Source organism: Motacilla alba, chromosome 5 (assembly GCF_015832195.1).
Source record: "Motacilla alba alba isolate MOTALB_02 chromosome 5, Motacilla_alba_V1.0_pri, whole genome shotgun sequence".
NCBI lineage: Eukaryota > Metazoa > Chordata > Aves > Passeriformes > Motacillidae > Motacilla > Motacilla alba.
In genome coordinates this window covers 29,578,202-29,598,106 of record NC_052020.1, presented here as the reverse complement: position 1 = coordinate 29,598,106, position 19,905 = coordinate 29,578,202, and the positions used below count along the sequence as shown (strand labels likewise).

At 39.6% G+C, this 19,905-nt stretch overlaps 1 protein-coding gene across 3 annotated transcripts in view; it reads left to right on the top strand.

Annotated features, from left to right (window-relative positions):
- Positions 1-19,905, top strand: part of ZFYVE26 (zinc finger FYVE-type containing 26) — a 46,111-nt gene that overhangs the window by 9,301 nt on the left and 16,905 nt on the right. For all 3 annotated transcript variants that reach the window (XM_038139304.1, XM_038139302.1, XM_038139305.1), the window contains 18 exons: positions 2,841-3,023; positions 3,627-4,280; positions 4,959-5,048; positions 5,715-5,783; positions 6,416-6,567; positions 7,889-8,087; positions 8,413-8,676; positions 8,859-8,978; positions 9,226-9,390; positions 10,299-10,526; positions 11,908-12,013; positions 12,748-13,484; positions 14,070-14,266; positions 15,087-15,191; positions 15,762-15,884; positions 16,384-16,560; positions 17,680-17,926; positions 18,984-19,082. In XM_038139304.1, the coding sequence (XP_037995232.1) occupies positions 2,841-3,023; positions 3,627-4,280; positions 4,959-5,048; positions 5,715-5,783; positions 6,416-6,567; positions 7,889-8,087; positions 8,413-8,676; positions 8,859-8,978; positions 9,226-9,390; positions 10,299-10,526; positions 11,908-12,013; positions 12,748-13,484; positions 14,070-14,266; positions 15,087-15,191; positions 15,762-15,884; positions 16,384-16,560; positions 17,680-17,926; positions 18,984-19,082 (3,915 nt within the window). The remainder of the gene's footprint in view (positions 1-2,840; positions 3,024-3,626; positions 4,281-4,958; positions 5,049-5,714; positions 5,784-6,415; positions 6,568-7,888; positions 8,088-8,412; positions 8,677-8,858; positions 8,979-9,225; positions 9,391-10,298; positions 10,527-11,907; positions 12,014-12,747; positions 13,485-14,069; positions 14,267-15,086; positions 15,192-15,761; positions 15,885-16,383; positions 16,561-17,679; positions 17,927-18,983; positions 19,083-19,905) is intronic.

The following is a 19,905-nucleotide window of genomic DNA, read 5'->3' as shown; positions in this document are numbered from 1 at the left end:
GACAATATCTTGTATTACAATACGTTCATTTTTGAAACAGATAAAAAGTGGTTTTTTTAAACTCTGGTATTAACTGTTATCAAATTTCTATTTTGTATTTAAAGCAGAAAGTCTTAGCTACAGCCTGTGTTTATATCACTCCTGCCTCACTTCTCTCATCTTCACATGTTCCAGTTGGGTGCCTAAAATACCTGCAATTACTAAACACATTGGATCACTTACAAGTGACTCTCTGGACATACCTTTGATTGCAGCCTGTGTCCAGGTTTAGCTGCTGCAATTTTAAAGCTGTTTTCTGATAGGTCCTCTTAATAATGATACAGAAGCTCTGTTTTCCTGCATGTAGTAGAACCTATGAAGCTGCAATATTTCTTTTCTAAATATTTCTTTTATGTTTGTGCATTTGGACATGTGTAATTGCAACCTGAGTTGCGTGGAGAGCTCTCAGTGATGGATCTTGCACAGATTTTTCCACATTACCTAGTGGGAAGCAGGTTTCTCTCCTTCCATATCATGTTGTTGTGATGTTGATTTCTATTCCTACTTCTGCAGGTTTTGGTGTTTTGGTGTTAAAATTATCATGACACTTGTCTTGAATAATCTTAAAATATGTAGGAATTGAGATTTTATATAGATCCTTATTTTCAGTGTCCTGCTTTCTGAAATTGTTTTGTTCTTCCTGGTAATGCAGGGTTTTTTAAACAGTTCTTACATTTTAGTTATTTCCTGCTTAAATTCTGTCAAAGCCTTTCAAAAGCAGGAAGAGGCAGTCTCATCACATCTTCTGGGAGCTGCATGACTGTAGCAAAAGAACTCTGGCTGCAGTTTCTCTTCTTTTTTTCATGTCACAATAATTTATAGAAATAATTAATGGCAGACAAGTCCTCCTTCTCTTTTCAATCCAGCAATTATTGCAAATTCAGATCATTCTATATAAACACAGTTTAATAGAATCTCCTTTAAAATAATCTATTTTGAGCTGTAACAGGAAGAGAGGAGTCATAAACTTTGGTTTTGTCAGATTTAATAGTGTTAACAGGCCTTTTCCTCCCATCACCCCACATGCTTCCCCTTTTCCCCCTTCTTGTTAGTGCGTGTCTGTCAGCTGCAGTAGTGAAACCAGGGTAGTGGCAAACAGTTGAGTTCAGGCTGTGCATAACGCTGGTTTTGATCAGTCATGGTGAGCAGCAATTTCCTCATGAGTTACGGTATTCAAGAAGAAGGTGTTAGTATTTCTGCATAGGAAAACCAGTGCTATTAGTTAAAGGATTGTTCTTCAGTATTGGTTTAAGCAAAAGGATTGATTTAGGTACAAATACTGACACAGACTCAACTCACTGCATCCAGGTTTTTCCACATGTGACGCAAAAGTGTATTAAACTTACTTGGATTACCGATATCTGTTGTATAGTGTCTCCATCTATTTCTCTTTTCCAGAGTATTGTATTTATCAAATCTCTGGCTTTACCTGCCTGAAGTCCTCTTAAGGCAGTGGTATTGAGAGGTATTTGGGTGTTTTCATGTTAGTGTAGAGCTTCTGGGCAACAGTAGAATTTCAGTGGCCATGTGGGTTCTCCAGAGGATTCAAATGTGGATGTCTCCTCAGTTCTGTCTGCTGTCTACATTACATTTTCCATCACTGTCACTGTTTAGAACAGCAGTGATAGGGAACAACTCTTTCCAGTTGTTTGTGCTCTCAGTCCTTTTGCTTTGGCTGTTCTGTAGTGTTTAGAAGAGTTCAGACTAGTGCTTTTCTTTGCAATTGTGCTCAAACTTTGTGGAGGACCATGCTGAAACAGTTTTTAGGTTAGGTAGTTCTGTTCAGTTCCAGAATTTGGATGTGGACATTATCAGTACGTCGTGCTTTGTACCTATGCTTTGTTTAAAAAAAGATAACTTGGAAAATGCTTTTCCTTGTTGACAATTCATAACTTGTATAAGAATACAGGACAGTGGATTCCAAGCACTAATTTAACACTGTGTGTGGTTGTCAGGGCTTTTTTTTCTTTCTTTGTTGTGGGGTTCTTTTAACCTTTTTAGAGTAGATGGATAATTCATCTAAACTCATAAGAACAGAAAATATGACACTATATTCTTGGTGAAGGGGATGATGATGTTTTGATTTTTACAATTTGCAGCTGTCCTGCTGTCTTGTACTCAGAAGGGATCATGTCTCAGCATGTGATACTGTTCCTCAAAAAAAAACCCAAAGGGGAGGAGAAGTGGGTGCAGTACTTCTCTAGTTTGCCTTTATCATAAGTGTGTGAAGGAAACTGTGGGATTGACTTCTTGTTCAGTCAGTTGCAGATGGTATTTGATCTGTTGTGTCAGCTACTGTGAATCAACCGTGATATCTATTTATTAGTACAAATCTGAAGAGGTGGTGGTACTCTATTCTTACTACAGTCATAGTCTATCTACATGGTTTCCCTACTCATCTAGTGTGTACTATAACACAGAATTCTAAGATGCTGGAATGAAGCAGGATTTGCCCCTCTATTGTAAATGCAGCAGTACAGCTTAACCACCCCCTGCTAATGAGAGTCATTGTGAGGGATTTTGGTCATTCTATGCTGTAGCCAGGTCCTGCTACACAAGTTCACAGAAAATTTCATTTTTAGAAGGGGATCCAGACCTGACTTTTCTGTGCCCATCTGTTGTGGATTGAGGTGTTTGGGCTTTTTTTTCCAAAAGTAACAGTGACATAGATCAAAGCTGAGAGAAAAACAGCACTGGGGAAGAAAGCTGGGTAAATATTGCTGTGCAGGAACTGCAGCAGAAAAATAACTTGTTTTCTTGTTTACCTCCTACCCCCTCACCACCCTGATTTCACTCTACAGCAGCCACACTCCCTAACACCCTGAGTCAGCAGCGCAACCTGGCACTCTTCCGAGCGTTCTGTGCCATGAAGTATGCAATCTATGCTCTCTGTGTGAATTCACACAGGCATGCCAAGTGCAAGGATTGTGTTCACAGCCTTCTTGGTGATATCCCTGAGGATGCATCTTCTGGAGAACCAGCAGGTGATTGGCCTCCTTTTTGAGGTTCAGTAACATGTGCTTCTCCATGCAATTGCTGGGCTCTGAATTATCACTTAGTATTGGGATAATTTTGCACCCTGTGTATGTATGTATATTTTATTCAGTGGGCTACGGGTGCTTTGCAAGCAAGTATAATGGTATTTCTTTGAAGTGTTATCTTTAGTAATAATAGATATGGATAAGCTACTGGCCATGTTTTAAAACATTTAAGGCAATTGTACAAAAAATGTAATGCTAAAAAGAATAGCACTATAGATACTAGACACAGGATTGTAGTGACAGATAATTTTTTAAGAGCTTATGATTTCCCAGAACTGAAACTGATTTAATGGCTAGAATTGGTGGAATCTGAATTTGCACATCATTGAACAAAGTCATAACTGGCATTGCTCAGAGGGAGGAGGCACACTGCCTTTCTAAATGTAAAATGCTGGACATGTATTTACTTGGTTTTTGAAGGAGTGATTGAGTCTGAGCCACTGGGCTAATTCCCTCTTCTGGGATTTTCTTAAAAGGCACAAGTTGGTGCAAGGAATTCCTGAAAAATATAGTAAATATTCTTTATTTTTGTTTTAAATTGTACAGATTCCTCTTCAGTATTTCCTCAGTACCTTGCAAAGTGTCAGCAGTTCTTAAGGAGTGTTCCCATTCCTCTGCGCCTGGAGGTTTTGGAGAATATTTTCTCCTTGCTTTTCATTTCCTTTAATGACCTCTATACTGACACTCCTCTACCTGAGGACTATGCAGAGGATGAAGACCTTGACAGAAAGAGTGCTACTCTGAGTGTAGAAGGCAGTGATAGTCGGCGGTCTTCCACCACGCAGAGTCCACAACACCTAACAGAGGCTGAAAAAAAAACAGAGAAGCAAGTGCTGGCTGCGCAAACACTTCACACAGATACCCGAGATCTTTGTGACTCTGTGTTAGATGGCAAAAGCTGTGAAACCTCTAAGCCAGGCTGCCTGGATCTGAAACATTTCACCAGTGGTGTTACTGGATTTTTAGTGGATCATGTGGCCATGGAGGCCTTCCTCACATTGCTTCTCAACCACCTGGAAGAAATCCAGAGTTCTCTCCCGTGGGACTCCAGTAATGTGCTTCGTGAAGAGCTGGAGCTTGTTGAGTGTTTGAATCTTTCTGCAAGCAGAGATACCTTTGGAAGTCGCGTGTTACAATTTTCCAAATACCTTTCTGAAGCTCACTGGCGATACAAAGTGGTGATGAGTAACAGAAATGCAGGTAGGCTTTGTATTTGGCACTTTCTGATATGTTCCAGCTGTCTAGACGGTGATCTCAAGGCTAAATTCCATGAGCATCTAAATGAGGGAGCACATTTGGCAGATACTGAGAGAGTGACCTGCTTGGAGATGACCTGGTGCTTGCACCATTTTCCAACAGAAGTGATCTCTTTTCTAATCAGAAAGTTTGGGTCATTTTCTCATTTCCCTCCCCTTTGTGGATGCACTGCTTCTGTTTGCCTTTGTCCCACCCCTTTGTCACAAGTCACACTGCAATGATATGAAGGGACAAGGTGGTGTTGGATCCTGTGCAAGCCAAATAGTCTCAGCTTGTTCATGGACAGTGTTGATTTAGCCTAGTTTGGAAACATGTTAGGAACATGTATCAGAGGAAGTTGTATTACTCTGAATGATTGTTGAAGTAGCTTGAACAACACACTCAGGAACCTGTTTCTCACCCTTCTCCATAGTCCATAACTTGTTAGCCCTGCTGCTATGAGGTTTTGTCTTGTATGATTTGTAGCTTATTGTGTATCTCAGACTATGTAAGCTCCATGTCCCAAGAAATACTTTGCAGTCTGGACCTTAAATATTGCAAGTTTCCAAACTTGTGTTCAACTGTTTGTCAAGTCTCCCTCTATAAAGCTACTTGGTAATGTTTTGGTTAAATATTTCACAGAACATCAGCTTGCAGCCTCCAGGAGATACTGCTCTTTGATCAGATGCTCCAGCTTTAAGAAACGAAGTAGATATCGGAGGTACAAGACAGGTGGGTTGAAAAAGTGTCTTGGAAAAGGCACTTCTGAAATGTGCATGATTGTGCTGAGCTCATAGCTGAATACAATTAGATTTCATGGTCTAGAAGTAGAGAACTAGATTTATTTCCTTTAGTTTTCTAAGTTGTTTGAAGTGTCCAGTTCCACTTGGATTGAAGTTGTTTTCTAAAGCTCACCTGCGCAAATAACTTCTTCCAATCAAGCCTGATTTGGGGCAGGGGAGAACTTCAGTACTAATTTTTCCCTTTCTCCACTATGTCCCATGACTGTTCAGTATATTTTCATTCCTGTTGTGATATTATCTAGGATATGAATTAACAGGAATCTGTGGTTGGCAGCCTTAGGAGAAAGTTGTGTTCCTCACCTTTTTCCTATTGAGCCTTTGAAAGGCATGTCTGGTCTTGGAGTGGCATGTTCCAAAATAAGAAGCTTCGAAATATCTGATGTAAGTCACTGATGGGCCACCCAGCATAGTCTCTAGCCTAGCATTTTCTTCAAATCAGCAGTTTTTGCATTTATTATAGATGTCAGAGGTGGCTCATTTATGAGATACTCTTGAAGATCCCTTGAGGTTGCTTAATCTATTTGCAGTATGTTTTAATTACCTTGTATAGTAAAAGTGCATTTATTGTGCTGATTTTGATTTGTTTCCATTTTAGATGGGAAAGAGGGAACTTCAAGTCCATCATTAGAAAGCACAAGTAGCGAGCTAAGCACCAGTACCTCAGGTAATAAGCCCCAAAAGTAGTATTTCTTTGTCTTTTCAATGTGCATAATGAAGAATTTGCTTGAGTAGTTAATGTGAATTACTGCTATGTGCAGGACAGAATTATATCTTTCCAATTCTCAGAGCTCCCATTTTTGGATGACTCTTGTAGTCAGAATAGCTCATGTGTCTTCTTCTGGAATAAGAGAATTAGATTTTTCTTGATATCTTTGGCTTGCAGGAAACTGTATGCAAGCAATGTAGTGATCTGCAAACCATCAAAAAAGCAAATGAACTCATAGTCAGGTAAGCTAAGACATGCTTAGGCATGCTGGACTGATCTAATAGATCAGGTGCTTTGGACTTCACCTTTTGTCCATACTGAACCAGTGCCAAGCACTGTGTGTGTGTTATGTAGCTGCTGAAAAGTGTTACACGGGGATGAGATCCAAACTGCAAATTCTGACCAAATAGTGAAATGTTATGAGAATTTTTAGCAGGATATTTATGTTGACTTCTTTACCCTAAAACTTGCTTGCAACTTTGCTCCTATATTTTTGTGTTAAATATGTGAAATGCTGTTATCTGCTAGGTGGCTGTTACTTGGTGCAGTGTGTTTTCCCTAATAGTATACTGATGAATTCTGTCTTGCAGAGGGAAGTACCAGTAGTGTGTCTGGCTTGAGTGATTTGGAAAGCAGGGCAAGACCACGTCAGCAGAACTCCCTCATTCCTATGATGCTTTCCCCACCAGAATCACTGTTAGTTTCTTGTGTTTTGAGAGGGAATTTTGTGGAAGCCCACCAGGTAAATAAGATGCATGTATTTTGATTTTTGAATGAAATTCCTGCTTCTTCCTTGCTAAATGCTTCTGCATTTAGCAAACATAGGGCTTCCAAGTGAAAGCATTACTTCAGAAGTAGAAGCAAGTGGAAGGAACAAAGATATTCCAAACCAACATCCCATGGATGCATGGTTTTTTCGGCCTTGTTATGTAAAAATGCTTTCTCTACACCTGGGTTCTCAAAGCATACAAATGTTTGATGAGAGCTATTCAAGCATAGTGTTTCAACTGACTGAAGAGCACAGAGATCATGTGAAGTCTCATGGGGAAGCAGCATCTGAACTGTTTTGTTTAATCAGTTTTTCAAAACCATGACACTCTTCCACTTGTAACCCTGGTAGAAACATGCAAAGGTGTTCCTCATCCAGTGCAGTGATTACTTTTATTTGAAGGAGGTATATGTTTTGAGACTAAATTTGTGGTATTGAAAACAGGCAGAAAGACTTGAAAATTGACAGTCTGCATATTTGTGATTCTTTGCTCCCTCACAGCTGTGCATACCTTTCTCTGTGTGGCTTTTGAGCTGATGCTCTGAAAAAATATCTTGAGGTGCAACAATGAGTGGATCTTCTGTCAAAACTGTGACCTTGGCTGAGTTTTGGATAGCCATGCTGGGGCAGTTCATATCACTTAAACATTGCATTAACAGGTTGCTACTCAGCCAATTAGTACTCTTTGACTTCAGGCATGCCACTTCATCTTTTCCCTACTTACAGGGCCAAAGGAGCATTTTGGTTTGTTTTGTTGCCTTGTTTTTCAGTATCACCAGTGATAAAGCATTCAAGCTTGGTTTGTGTTCTCTTGTTGGTTTCTTAATAGGTTGGTTGATTTTTGGTTGTTGCTTTCATACATATCTCTGCTTAGCCACTCTGTGTTTAAATTTTGAGAAGGTATTCCTTGCTGAATAAGAATTTATTTGAAATACTCTGCTATTCTTGAGGCAAACTTGATAGATATTTCTCATTACATAGTGTATTGAAATGGTGAAGAGTCATTCTGAAAGGTGTGGGTTATGAAAATTAATTCAGCCCTAGTCCTGCAACAAATAATAGGTAAGCTTTATAATAATAATTGAAAAACATGCCTGAGGGTCTTTTTTTTCAGGCACTTAAAGCTCTCTAGGAGAAAACCCCACCATTTCAGCCTGTTGTGTCTGTGGAGATGTTTTTCAGTTAAAGTATTTGTTTTATTCCTTTGTCTCCTCTAAAGCCCCCCACAAGCTCCTTGACCTTTCAAAACTTAATTTGACATGCTCTGTAATTACATCTGTTGTTACTTTGTAAGGTGGCTTTGATGTTTAATCTGGAGACTTCCCCTTGCTATGGTGAATTGGTTTTCATGGAGCGTTACCAAGAGGCAGTACGAGAAATGGCGAAAGTGGAGCACAATATTGAGAATCAAGCATCAGATGGCACTGGAGGCATCAGGAAATCTGGCAGTGGCCGTTCAACACTGCAAGCTATTGGGAATGCAGCAGCAGCTGGTGAGGACTGGGCTTTTTGAGTTCTCACAATGGGTTGGGGAGAAGTGAAAAATCAGAGAAAGCAACTTCAGTAATGTCAAAATGAATGTAGTGTTTGTTCAGAAGGGTAAGTGGTGGTTCTTTGAGTTAGGAAGAGACTGTGAATGCTGAAAATACGCAGTTGATGCCCAATTAGTTGTGTCCATTCTATGGTAATTGATAGGTCCATGAAGCAGGCCACATAGGGAATTATTTTCTGTAAGGATTAAAAAATAGTTACCCATTACAGGATCTGATCTAGTTTTGCTGTTAACCAGTGATTGTGTGTTTTTGATGACACCTGTAGGTATGGTATTTTATTCCATCTCGGATGTTACTGATAAATTGCTTGCAACTTCTGGAAGTCTTGCCCCTACTCTTCAAGAAAACTTCTGGGTCAGGAACATCCAGCTGGAGCATACTGATCCTCTGCGAGAAGTCCTTGAGGACCTCAGTCCTTCAGCAATGGCAGCATTTGACCTAGCTTGTACTCAGTGCCATCTCTGGAAGACGTGCAAACAGCTTCTGGAGACAGCAGAAAGAAGACTCTACAACAGCCTTGAAACTCGGGGTAGGCTTTTGATTTTTATGTTTATCAGCATGGGCCTGGGAACGGAAAATGCCTCTCTATGCTGTTTTGTTTGTGCTAACACCCAAGCCTTAATTAAACTTCATTTTGTACTTTCATGTTAGTGTCTCTTTTTTCCACTCCTGACTTTGATTTTGTCTCCCTTTGCACAATGACTGTTCCAGGCCACCGACCTGACTTTGTTATACTGCACTCTGAAGGTGTAAAGGGTTTTCCAGCAGTTCTCCAGCAAATAAGTAAAATTCTCAACTATTCCTGCACATCACAAAGTCAATCCAGACCAGGTAGTATGCTTTGCCGATAAGGCTTTCTGTTGAAATGTGCTTAAATCAAATTCTTGTCTTCTGTTGCAATGTAAATTTGGACTTTCCATGTTTTAGCTTAGTATTTATAACAGAAAAGGCAAGGGGGATGTGACCCGAGGTCAGTTCTGAATAATCTGAAATGCTCTGGTTTTTGTACAACTGCTGGTGTATGCAAAAAATACTTGTGTCTTTTTTGTAGTTACTGTTTTTTTCTCCCTCTTTGTAGAGGTATCAGATGAGAAAATAGGGAGTCATTTTCGATGCAGTATAGTAGACCTTCTGCAATCTTGCTACCCCGCCTTGACTGAAGAAAGTATTACTAATGAAATTGTTTTATCACAAAACCTGGATCATATCCTTAAAGCACTGACATGTGTTGAACGTTCTGTGGGTGAGTTATTTTTGTGAACATAAAGACTGATTGATGTATGGGTGTAAATTTTTGCTTTGGCCTTTCCAGGCAACAGTAAATCCAGTAGTAATGCTCTTTGACATATGCACAAATACGTATTTTAAAAATCATAAATGCAAAGGGTAAAATTTATCTGTAATTCTTATATTTGTTTTCACAGCTAAAATTCTGAACTTGTCAGAGACGTTATTTGTTCTGTTTTGATGCAGTCCTAGCAAATAATTATTTTAAGTGTATTTTGGCACCTTATAGATAATTAGGTGTATTCTTACTCTTGCTTTTTTCTCTTTTTTTTTTTTTTAGTAACAAAATGGAGATAAACTTACAAAAACTTTTTAATATTATAATACCTTCCAATTTTCATAGGACTGTCATAAAACATCTCATCTTTTCCACAGTTGCTTTTTCTTACAGTTCTCTTCATTATATAGCACTGGTGTTTCTCTTCTAGTCACCAAATTTCTAAATGGCTTTTTGGTGTTCTTAAAATATTTAATGAGCAAAAATTTAGGAGAGCTCCAAGAGCTAAATGTTGTGGAGCTCAAGGATTGGTCAGCACCTGTATTTTAGAATAAATGTTAATGACACAGAACTAGATATATTTTAGGTCTGCCTTAATATAGGGCTAACTTCTCAGAGCCTTGTTTACCTATTTAGATGAACTATAGTTTTATTCTGCTGTGAAAATTTCTCTTGGTTTCAATTGAATTATAATGCTTACAGTAAAAATTGCCCTTGCTTTCAGTTAAATTATAATGCTTATACTGAGATCAGTAATTGCAGAGAGAAAAGAAAACTAAAGCCTTTCTCTCTCTTTCTTCCTCACCTCCCTGTCTCCTTTCTTCTTGACATTTCATCCTTGAATCTTGGCTGTTCTCTTAAACCAGACTCTAAAGGGAGCCTGCTTGGCGCCTTGGTGGAGCAGGGCTCTCTCAAACCGATGGAGCTGGAGAAGCACCTGGTTTGGAACCAAACACAGCTCCTGCTGAGAACTCTTGACCAGTGTACCCAAAGCATGCCAGAGAACAACACGCAGACAAACTTTGTGAAGGCCTTCCTTGACTACATCACTACACTGGCTGCTGTGGTGTTACGAAGCTTGAATGCAGAGCTAGGTAAGCGGTTTCTGCTGGAAAGTCTGAGCCTAGGTGAAGATACTCAGACTGTGTAGTCTGGCCAAATTCTGGAAAGTAATTGTGCAAAAATGGTTCCTTGCCAAATGTACCTACTACCTGTGCTTTTGATTTCAACTGATTATTACTTTTTTTTTCCTTTTATTTCATAACACCTAGGCCACCCTCAACTCACATGAAAATAGTTGATATCAGTGGGAAAATGAGAACAGAAATGCTAACTACTCACCCAGACTCTGCACTCCACTTAAGAGTGGAGACAAAACAAACAGCCCTTGAAATCCAAAAATTCTTAGCACTACCCCTGTAAGGCGAGATTGTTTTTTGCATGTAGTAGATCAGCATGCTGTATGACTTACAGCTCCCTTAGAGCAGCAGGCACCCTGTTGCTCCACAGGGATAAGGAAAGAGTGTGTAGAAAGCCATGCAGAGGTAACCAGGCAGATTTTTTTATAGAATCAGCAGACAATGGTCCATGAAAAGGAATGTACCATCAGCACATAAAGCTGTCAGAAGAGCAGAACAATTCACAGTGCTCAGAATAAAAATGCTTATTTGTGTTTTAAAGCTGACACTAATTGAGCTGCACTAATGTAAAATACCACAGTACTGATTTCAGGGAATACCTTCCCAAGAAAATAAGAAAAAAGGGCAGAGATCTGTTTGCAGACGTGCTGGTTCAGCTCAGGTCACTGCCATGCCAGACGTAACTTCTGTATGGACATGATTTAGTTCTCACTGGCTAACTGCCAAAGCCAAAAATTGCACAAAAATATTCAAGGGCTGGGTGAGTTTGGGGAAAATTTTATTGTGTTGGAAGATGAAAGGAAAAGGTGAACTTAGGAGAATGTGTCCAAAGTTACTTGACATAACTCAGTTGCGGATACAAATGCTTTTCGGCAGTGGTGGCCGGGGTTTCACTCTTTGTGAAAATACCTGTACACCTGTGAGTGCCCTCTGCCCTTGTAACTGACCTTGATAGAGCATGGACTCACCAGTCTACATCCAGAGGCTCATCAGGAAATAATTCTGCATGTTTTCTACTTCTCACCACAAGTACATATTTTGGTGAAAGTTTGAAATAGAGTTGCTAAACTGTTTGAACCTAGATCTTGCTTAAAGGATGAAGAATCTCTACCGGTTTTGGTAATACGTCCAACATAATATTGCCAAGATTGAGAGGCATATCATAGTCCCAAATGCCTTGCAATTTACTCTGGATTTTGCCATTCTAATGTGAATTTAGAACTCTGTGAATTTAGTCAAAGTGGTTTAGACTCAGGGCCTTAAAATTTATATTCCTAAAATTATTCAGCTAATGTGTTTGTATTATAATTAATATTCTGGTGGTTTTTTTCCTAAGATGTATCTGCAGAAGTGAAAGTGGGAAACCCATTCATACTGTTACAGCAGAGTCCATCTCAGCTGCTTTCCCAGCTTATTTTTGAGAGACAAGTTCATCCTGACAGGTCAGTGCTTTTCAGATTATGTACTCCTGTAGGTGACTTTTTCCTCAGCCATGATTAAGTTCTTAGGCTACTTATTATAGGTGGTACAGCCTGCTGTGTCCCACCGGCTGATCAGTTCATGCTGCAAGGATCCGTGTGCAGGGAGTAGCTTACTCAGTGCCTTCTCCATCAGCCTGAAGATTTTTGACTGGGAGAACAGTGGCTCCATATTTTTAATAATTACTATCTGTTATGAAGTGAGAGTAGAGTTATGTGGATTTTTTTTTTTTTTAAACTGTGTGGCAGTTCAGAGGAGTACACTTGCAGCTTGTCAATGTAATACAATAAAGTAGGCCAGTAAGTTTTAGTAAGAATACTGGGCCTGACTCTTGCCCTTGCAGGTAAATTGGATAATCTAGACTCCTTCCATTGCAACTACTAAATTAGGTTGGCATGGAAATTTTCTGATTTGATGAGGTAGCTTTTAAAAAGATGAGCGCTAGTGGTGAACTATTTTGATAGCTTGCATTTAGGTAAAAGTCAGTGTTTGAGGAGTAAGTTCCTTTTCTGTAGAGGAATGACAGCATAAGCTTGGAGTTAAAATAGTATATGTAATCTGCTTGTGTACGTACCTGTGAAGAGGCCCTCCCTAGGGGGCTTTTGTTCTTACAGCATTTGGAAGATTTATGAAAAATGTAATTATAAAGTACCTTTTATATGTGTTGTGTAAGCTGGTTCTGTTTTCAATCCTACAGACTTTCTTCTCTCTTGGCTAAAGAAGGGTTGAACCTGAATGTGCAGCAAGTCATTGTTAACTCTTGTTGTGAACCACTGTCCTTGTGCAGTGCAAGGCAAAACAGCCAGGCAAAGTCTCTTCTGACCAACATCAGCAACTTGACACAGCAGTGTGCCTGCCACTGCCTGCCAGACATTGAAATACCTATTCACAATTCTGCAGTGACCTCTGAGGAGATCTCCGCTCAGGCCTCATCCTCTCTGAATGACTTGAGCCAGCACACACTGACTGCCTCCTCCCTGGACTTCCTGAAGTCTCAGTCGAGGCTAATGGCTACTCTGGCATGTCTAAGTGCATCTAATATACAGAAAATTCACAAATCAAGTTTGTCTTGGATGGAATTTCGGGGCAAACGGGAAGTGCCCTTAGGCTTGGAACATATTTCCAGGGAGTGTGAGGCATTGTTGAAGGAGTTCCCAATATTGGAACGATTTCTTCTTAGTATGTTTGACCCACTTCAGAATCAAGAGGAAGGTAGCAGTTTGGCTGCTGTCTTCTCTGGCAAGGCATACATGTCTCTGGTTCTCCTGGGATTACATTCCACCACAGCTGTTAAAGTATTAACGGGAGTCTTTGAACAAGCTCTTGCGGCAAAGGATTGGGACAGAGCTCTGAAGGTCTTGGATCTGTACTGTCAGCATGTGGAGGAAGTGGTCAATGTGAAGGATGCTGTGCTGAGTTGTGCAGCTGCTGAAGGTAAGAAGGGTTAAGTCAGGCTTTTTTCCTCTTTTTTTTTTCCTTAATCCTTTTTTTTTTTTCCCCCATAAAGAATGCAGCCTGGATCAAAATGCAGAAACTAAAGTAGTGGTCCTTGGGCAAATCTAGAGATGGAAATAGATAATTTTCCTTTCTTCATCCTGAATTTGCTTTCTCTGATGGTGTTGTTTCTGTCTCACAAATGTGCAAATCATGACCAATTTAGTGCAAGAGAACTGGAATGCATCTTTTGTGTTATTTTGATGTGAAGAGCTGAATACATCGGGACACAATAATCATTGTACTGTTAATGGAACATCTCTTACAGCAGTGTCATTGTTATGCATGAATGATGTGATCTGTGAAAAGTGCCTTTTGGAGTCTGAATAGTAAGTACCTCATGCTAACTTTGGATGCTTCCCAAAAATTTGATGCTTGGGATGACTCTTACAAAGATTTTTCAGCCCTGTCAGTGTTTCTTTTGTTGATGTGATCCAGCAAGGATAAGGATTTTTTTTTTTTTTTTTTTTGATTTCCCAAATTATAGAAACTGAATTTCAAATTAGTGTTTTGTTTCCTCCACAGATAAGGATGGTTGGCAATACTTGTTCCCTGTAAAAAACACAATGTTGAGAAGTAGACTGGCCCTGCGCTGTCTGGACAAGTGGCCCCTTGATGCCTGTTTGGAAATCCTAGCTTACTGCATTTCTGATCTGGGCATACCTCATGAACTAAAAGCCAGTCTGCAGAGCAGGAAGAAAGAACTTCAGGTTTATCAAAAGGTACAAAGTCATTCTTCAAGTAACCAGTGATATGAAATAGGCAGCAGGAAGCAATTATGCTTGCCCACTGAGAGGCTTTAGCCCTTGGTTCTTTTTTGGTCATGAGAGCTTTTCAACTCTTTTATCCACAACAGTTCATGTGAAGTACTGTAGTATCCAATTAACACTCAGCTTCCATCCTTCCACTCACCTATTAGCATTCTAGTCTGCAAACATGTTTAAATAAAAACATTTGTGTGAGTCTGTTTTGCAAAGTATTTTCCATTCTATGCAAATTCTAGAGCCTCTGGAAGCTTTCTATGGCAGTTAATAATTTTACAAGTTTGGTGTACAAGGCTAGTGGTCCAAGGAGCAAGTTTGTTTTGCAGTCAGTTCTTCTAACTGCAGCATAGTGTAGAAACCCTTAAGTCATCCAGGCTGGTCTGGAGTTCAGCACAGACTGAAAAGACAAACAGCAAAATAAGGAGCCATCCCTGCTGAGCTCTGTCTGGTGGGAGTTCTGCTGACTGACAGCTCAGTTCTCTCTGTTATTGCCAGCAACATCTGGCTGTATTTTTACATCCATAATTATTGCCATCTAATCTTTCAAAAATCCTCCCTTATAAATGTACTTTGTAGACTCACACGTGTGAAAACTATGGAGTTTTTTTGAGTGCAAGGGCATTACATCATCCCTGAAAAGGGCTAAATGTGGTCTCCTTTTTGACTTTTTTGTTCTTTGAAGCAGCCCTTGATGTGATCAGCTCAGCCGTTTTCTTAGGCTATTGATTGCCATAAATGAAATTCTATAATTTATGCTAATCTATATTAACTTTTACAGATTTTGAATGTGCAAAATGAACCATTGTGGTATGACTGGCAGGATCTGAAAAAAGCCTGCACTGATGACCCCCAGGCTGTCATGAATATCATTCTGAAAGCAAAGGTTAGACATCATCATGTGAATTTTGTTGAATTAGAATGCATTAAACTTCAAGTAAATAAATTAGTTGAAATAGCATCTTAAAACAATGATCAGTGGAGAGTACCTTGGGAGGAAGGATTCCTTTACTCAGCTCTGTGCTACAGAAACAAATAGAGATCTGTGTTTATTATCAAGATGTACATGTAATTAATAGTTCTTAAGTTTTAGTTTAAACTCTTACTCTGAGATATAACCTGTTATTTTCTTTTACAATTTTGAAGATTTTAAAATAGCATAACGTTGGTCATAATACAGATTTGATTATTAGGGAAATGCTAATATTGTAAATCTGGCTGGCTTTAAGTGTCTTTCTGAAAACTAATTTGTTGACTGTGAGGTAAACAAGGTATTTTAAATGGAGGCTGTGACTGAAATTGACTATCATTTCCCTTGTCAATGTAATTTTTTTTTTTTTATCTGGGAGAGGAGTCTAAGCTACAGAATCTCTTGATCAAAACTTTGGGAGAAACAACCGTATCAGGGAGGGTAGAGTTTGTCCTTTTAATTTATACTTTTTAAAAAATTCTTTAGGATTATGAATTGTGTGAGGAATGGGGACACTTGTATCCTGTCCCAAGAGAAGACTTGATCAACCTTCACCGTGAGCACCTTCTCCACTTACTGGAGATGGGAGACATGGAAAAGGCATTGCAGGTAATAGCAAGACATTCTTAGTCTCATATCCATAGATCAAATAAGTTGACAGCTGTTTTGCCTGCCTTCACTGTGTGTGTTTTCACGGTCTTTTTGGTACCAGCCTTAAGAGATGTTATTTGCTTAGATAAGCTTTTAGGATCCTAGCTCTCCCCTGTTCTGCTCAAGTAAAAATCCAGCTTGGCAATGTAGTTCTTGGACGTAAGAGCATAAATGTCACTTACATGGCTCCTTTCATTTGAAAAATCATAGTGAATCATGTCAGTGCTGCTTAAGCAGAAGAATCAGAGGTGAAGCTAATAACATGAATCGGTCAGCTGGGCTTCAGTGCCCGCATTAGTGGTGTGAACATTTCTTGGTTTTAATAATGGTGGAGCTGTCACTTAGAGAGTGAATTAATTTGCTTGCTGGAACACTGTAGGGTAATAAACTGTCGTGGACAGAAAGCTGCCTTCCAGGAATGTTGTTGAGTTTCACTGTGTTTTGTTTGGTTTTGTAGCTTTTACAAAGAATCGAAGACCCTGGTGTTTGCCTTGCCATCAGTGAGCAGTCCCTGGACCAGCATCCGAACTTGGCAGCCTCTCACTTCTTGGCTGATTACCTCACAGCTCACTTCTATGCCAGTCTGACAACGGCACGCCGGAATGAAATCCAGGCACTCTATATCGGATCGAAGGTCGGTAAAACCCCTGCCTTGAGGGATTAACAGCAATAAATAACTGTATAAGTAACTTTGTCATGCATAGTATTTTCATAATAGAAAAAGCCTGTAGGTTTTACCAGAGCATTCTCCCCACACCAGATCTAAGATCCCGAGTCTCAGGATCCAAAGGAAGGTTAGAGATTGCTTGAAGCTTCTCTTTCCTTTCTCCATTTTTGCAATTCCATACTATGAACAAAGCAGTCTTGGGCTTGAGCTATGCGGAGTGGAGGAACACAGGCTGAAAGAGGATAGGGTGGAATAAAATAAAATTGTGTTTATCAGAATAGTTGCTATCTTTGTCCCAAGTGAAGAAGGAAGTATCCTCAGCTTACTCTCTGTATCAGTAACACTAGATGTGCTATGTATGCCCACCCGTATGGTGGTTTTTTGACTTCATGTTTCTCCCAAGTGCTTTCCAGAGGTGGAGAGTATCACTCCTCTTTCTGGATGGCCACTGCCTTTACAGAAGTCACACAGGTTCTGTGCTCAGCCTGGGAATAGATGCATTAATCAGCAGATAATCTTAGTTGAATGCATTACATGTAAACAAAATGCAGTGCTTTTGGTAATGTCTGTTTCAGTGTAGGACTAAACAGCAGCTTGCTCCAGTGTATGCCACAACAATATTTTGCTGGGCTTCCTGTTTCTTTACATGTTCCTTCTGAAGGTATGACTTGGTTTGAAAAGCATCCATATTAACTGCCCATCTAGAGGAGAATTGCTCTGATTTTCTTCTCTTAACATTTCCTCAAATGGTAGAAGGATAAGGATTGGGTTCATATGCTTTTTATAAGTTTATTTTAATAAGAGGATGTGCTGTACTCTGCTACAACATACTTGTCACAGGTTTCACTCTTCCATATTCTCTGAAATAAGGCAGTGTTTTATAGACTGGAAAGTGGAAGCTAAGTGATTCTGCAAATCCTGTCAGTAATTCTGTAACAGAAGTAGGAATTGGTCTGAGAAGTCCCACACCCTTTTTTTGACCTCCACCTGTCATTCCATTTTCTGCATAAGTTATTGCTTGTCTTTAATCTCACAGAAACACATATTTAAAGGTGTGTAATTTTATGATGTTTTCTTGTGTCTCAGGTGCTGCTGACTCTGCCTGAGGTTTCCCGTGTTAACTACTTCCACCTCTCCTCAAGGCCACTGCTCATGCTGGAACAGCTCCTCATGAATATGAAGGTGGATTGGGTAGCTGTAGCTGTGCAGACACTGCACCAGCTCTTGGTTGGGCAGGAAATTGGTATTACTGTAGAAGACATTGACAGTTTGCTTTCCAAGTATGCAGAAAAAGCTCTCAACTTCCCTTTCACATTAAAGGAAAAGAGATCAGGTAACTGTCTGTCAGAATGCTGTTTTTCATTTGGGAAAAAAGGGCCAAAATAATCCCAAATAATTTCAGCAATCATGCCATAACATTTTTTACATGTATGCCTCCAGTCTCCCTCTAGCCCAGAACGTGTTCTTTGCCTGTCTTGTAAATAGATGTTTTCAAGGACCAACAGCTCCAAAAGTTTCTCAGACTTTTCTCTGTTGTTCCTTATTGAGGTTTCTTTTCTTGTTTAATACTGATCAGTTCTATTTTACTCCTGTTTAATGCAGTCACTTACAAGTTAAGCACTTCTAAAGCCTGCAGCCAACTACATCTGTGCTCAAGTAGAATGGGATTTAGTCTTCTGTAGTATTTCCTTCTACCAGAGTCCTATTCCTTTTTCATATAGAAAGCTTTTAGACTCATAGTTCTGTTGAACAGTCTTGTAACAGTTCTCCTCTCTGGCTTGCCAATCCCTTCTCATCCATGTTGTCTTTGAGTCTCATGCACTTGGCTTCTTTTAAGGTTTTAGAACTGGAACAGCAGAGGGTGCTGCAGATCCATTCCAATGCTTTTGTGTCACTGTATTAAAAACATATATACCTGCTGATATGGTACCAATTTGCATTATGCCAGTTTCCAAGTGTTGGCTTCATTTTGTGATTTAAAGATGCAGCTCTTACTAACATAAAAGCACCAGACTTAACTATCTCTTCTTGCCAAATGGTCTATAACTTTGCAAGTATGCATGTTCCTTCCACTGCAATGTGTAGCATTTAATATTTGCCATGAGCATATTGTATTAACCAGTTGTTTTCACATCTCTGCTGTATTGTTCCTATAGCTGTCATTACTCCCTTGCTTTGATAAGGATCCTTTTCTTTGTTTTTTAGGTAATTGAATTTATACAGTTTTGCATTAATTGCTATGGAATTTGCATGCAAAGCATAGCCCTGTTTTATGCTGACCTTCTTACATACTTGTGTGCATGGATTCCTCTAATCTTCTTGAAAACAGGTAGATGTATTACCTGTATTGTCCTCTGATTTTTTTCTCCTCTTTCTTCTCTTTGTCCTAGATTCTCTGATACGTATTCAGGAAAGTCTCAATCAGGTATTGGAGTGTGAAGCATTGTCTAAATCAGGATCATCAGAACTATCTCCTGTCAGCTTTACTGGTAAGGTTAAGACCTTGGTGCCTCTTGGGGTTTAACCTCAGCAGCAACCACAGCTGCTTGATCACTCCCCCAGCAGCCCCTTCACAGGTGGGATGTAGAGGAGATTTGGAAAAGGGCACAACCTGTGAGTTGAGGTAAGGACAGTTTATTAACTGAAATCAAGTAAAATATAGTAATAATGATGATGAAAAGGGAGATGAGAAAAATAGAAAAGAACAAAACCCAAGAAAAACAAATGCTGTGTAATACAATTGCTCACCACCTGCTGACCATGCCCAACCCATTCTCCAGTGTGGATCAACCCCTGCCGGCCATTTTCTCCCAGGTCATTCTATGGGTATGCCATTCTACAGTCCTTGAAGTTTTTTTTTTCCCTGGGATCACTGTTGTGACCTGAGGAAAATAACACATTTTGTATTGTGTGAGAGGCTCCACTCACAGTCCTCAGCTAGAAAAAAATGAAAAGTAAGTAATTTAAGGTGGAACAACTAGAGAATATTTGTAGCTAGGAAACAAGCAGAAACTCTTCTGCAGGTTCTATTCAGCAACTCATGCAAGAGGTGCACAGTCTGTGTGTGCTCTCAGGGAAAGACTAACAGAATATCCTCAGACCTCCAAGGGTGATGATTTTTAGTAAGTAATGGGCCTGGACTAGAGCTGCAGAATGATATCCTGATCTACAGTTAAGGGTGTCTGAACTATTTCCTGCTTCTCTATCCTGAAATGAAGACTCTTCTTGCTTACATCAAGTGACAGCAGTGTTTTGGATTGGGCTGTGTAGCTCTTCAGTTTTTTCTTAAAATGGTCAGTCTGATATCTCTGT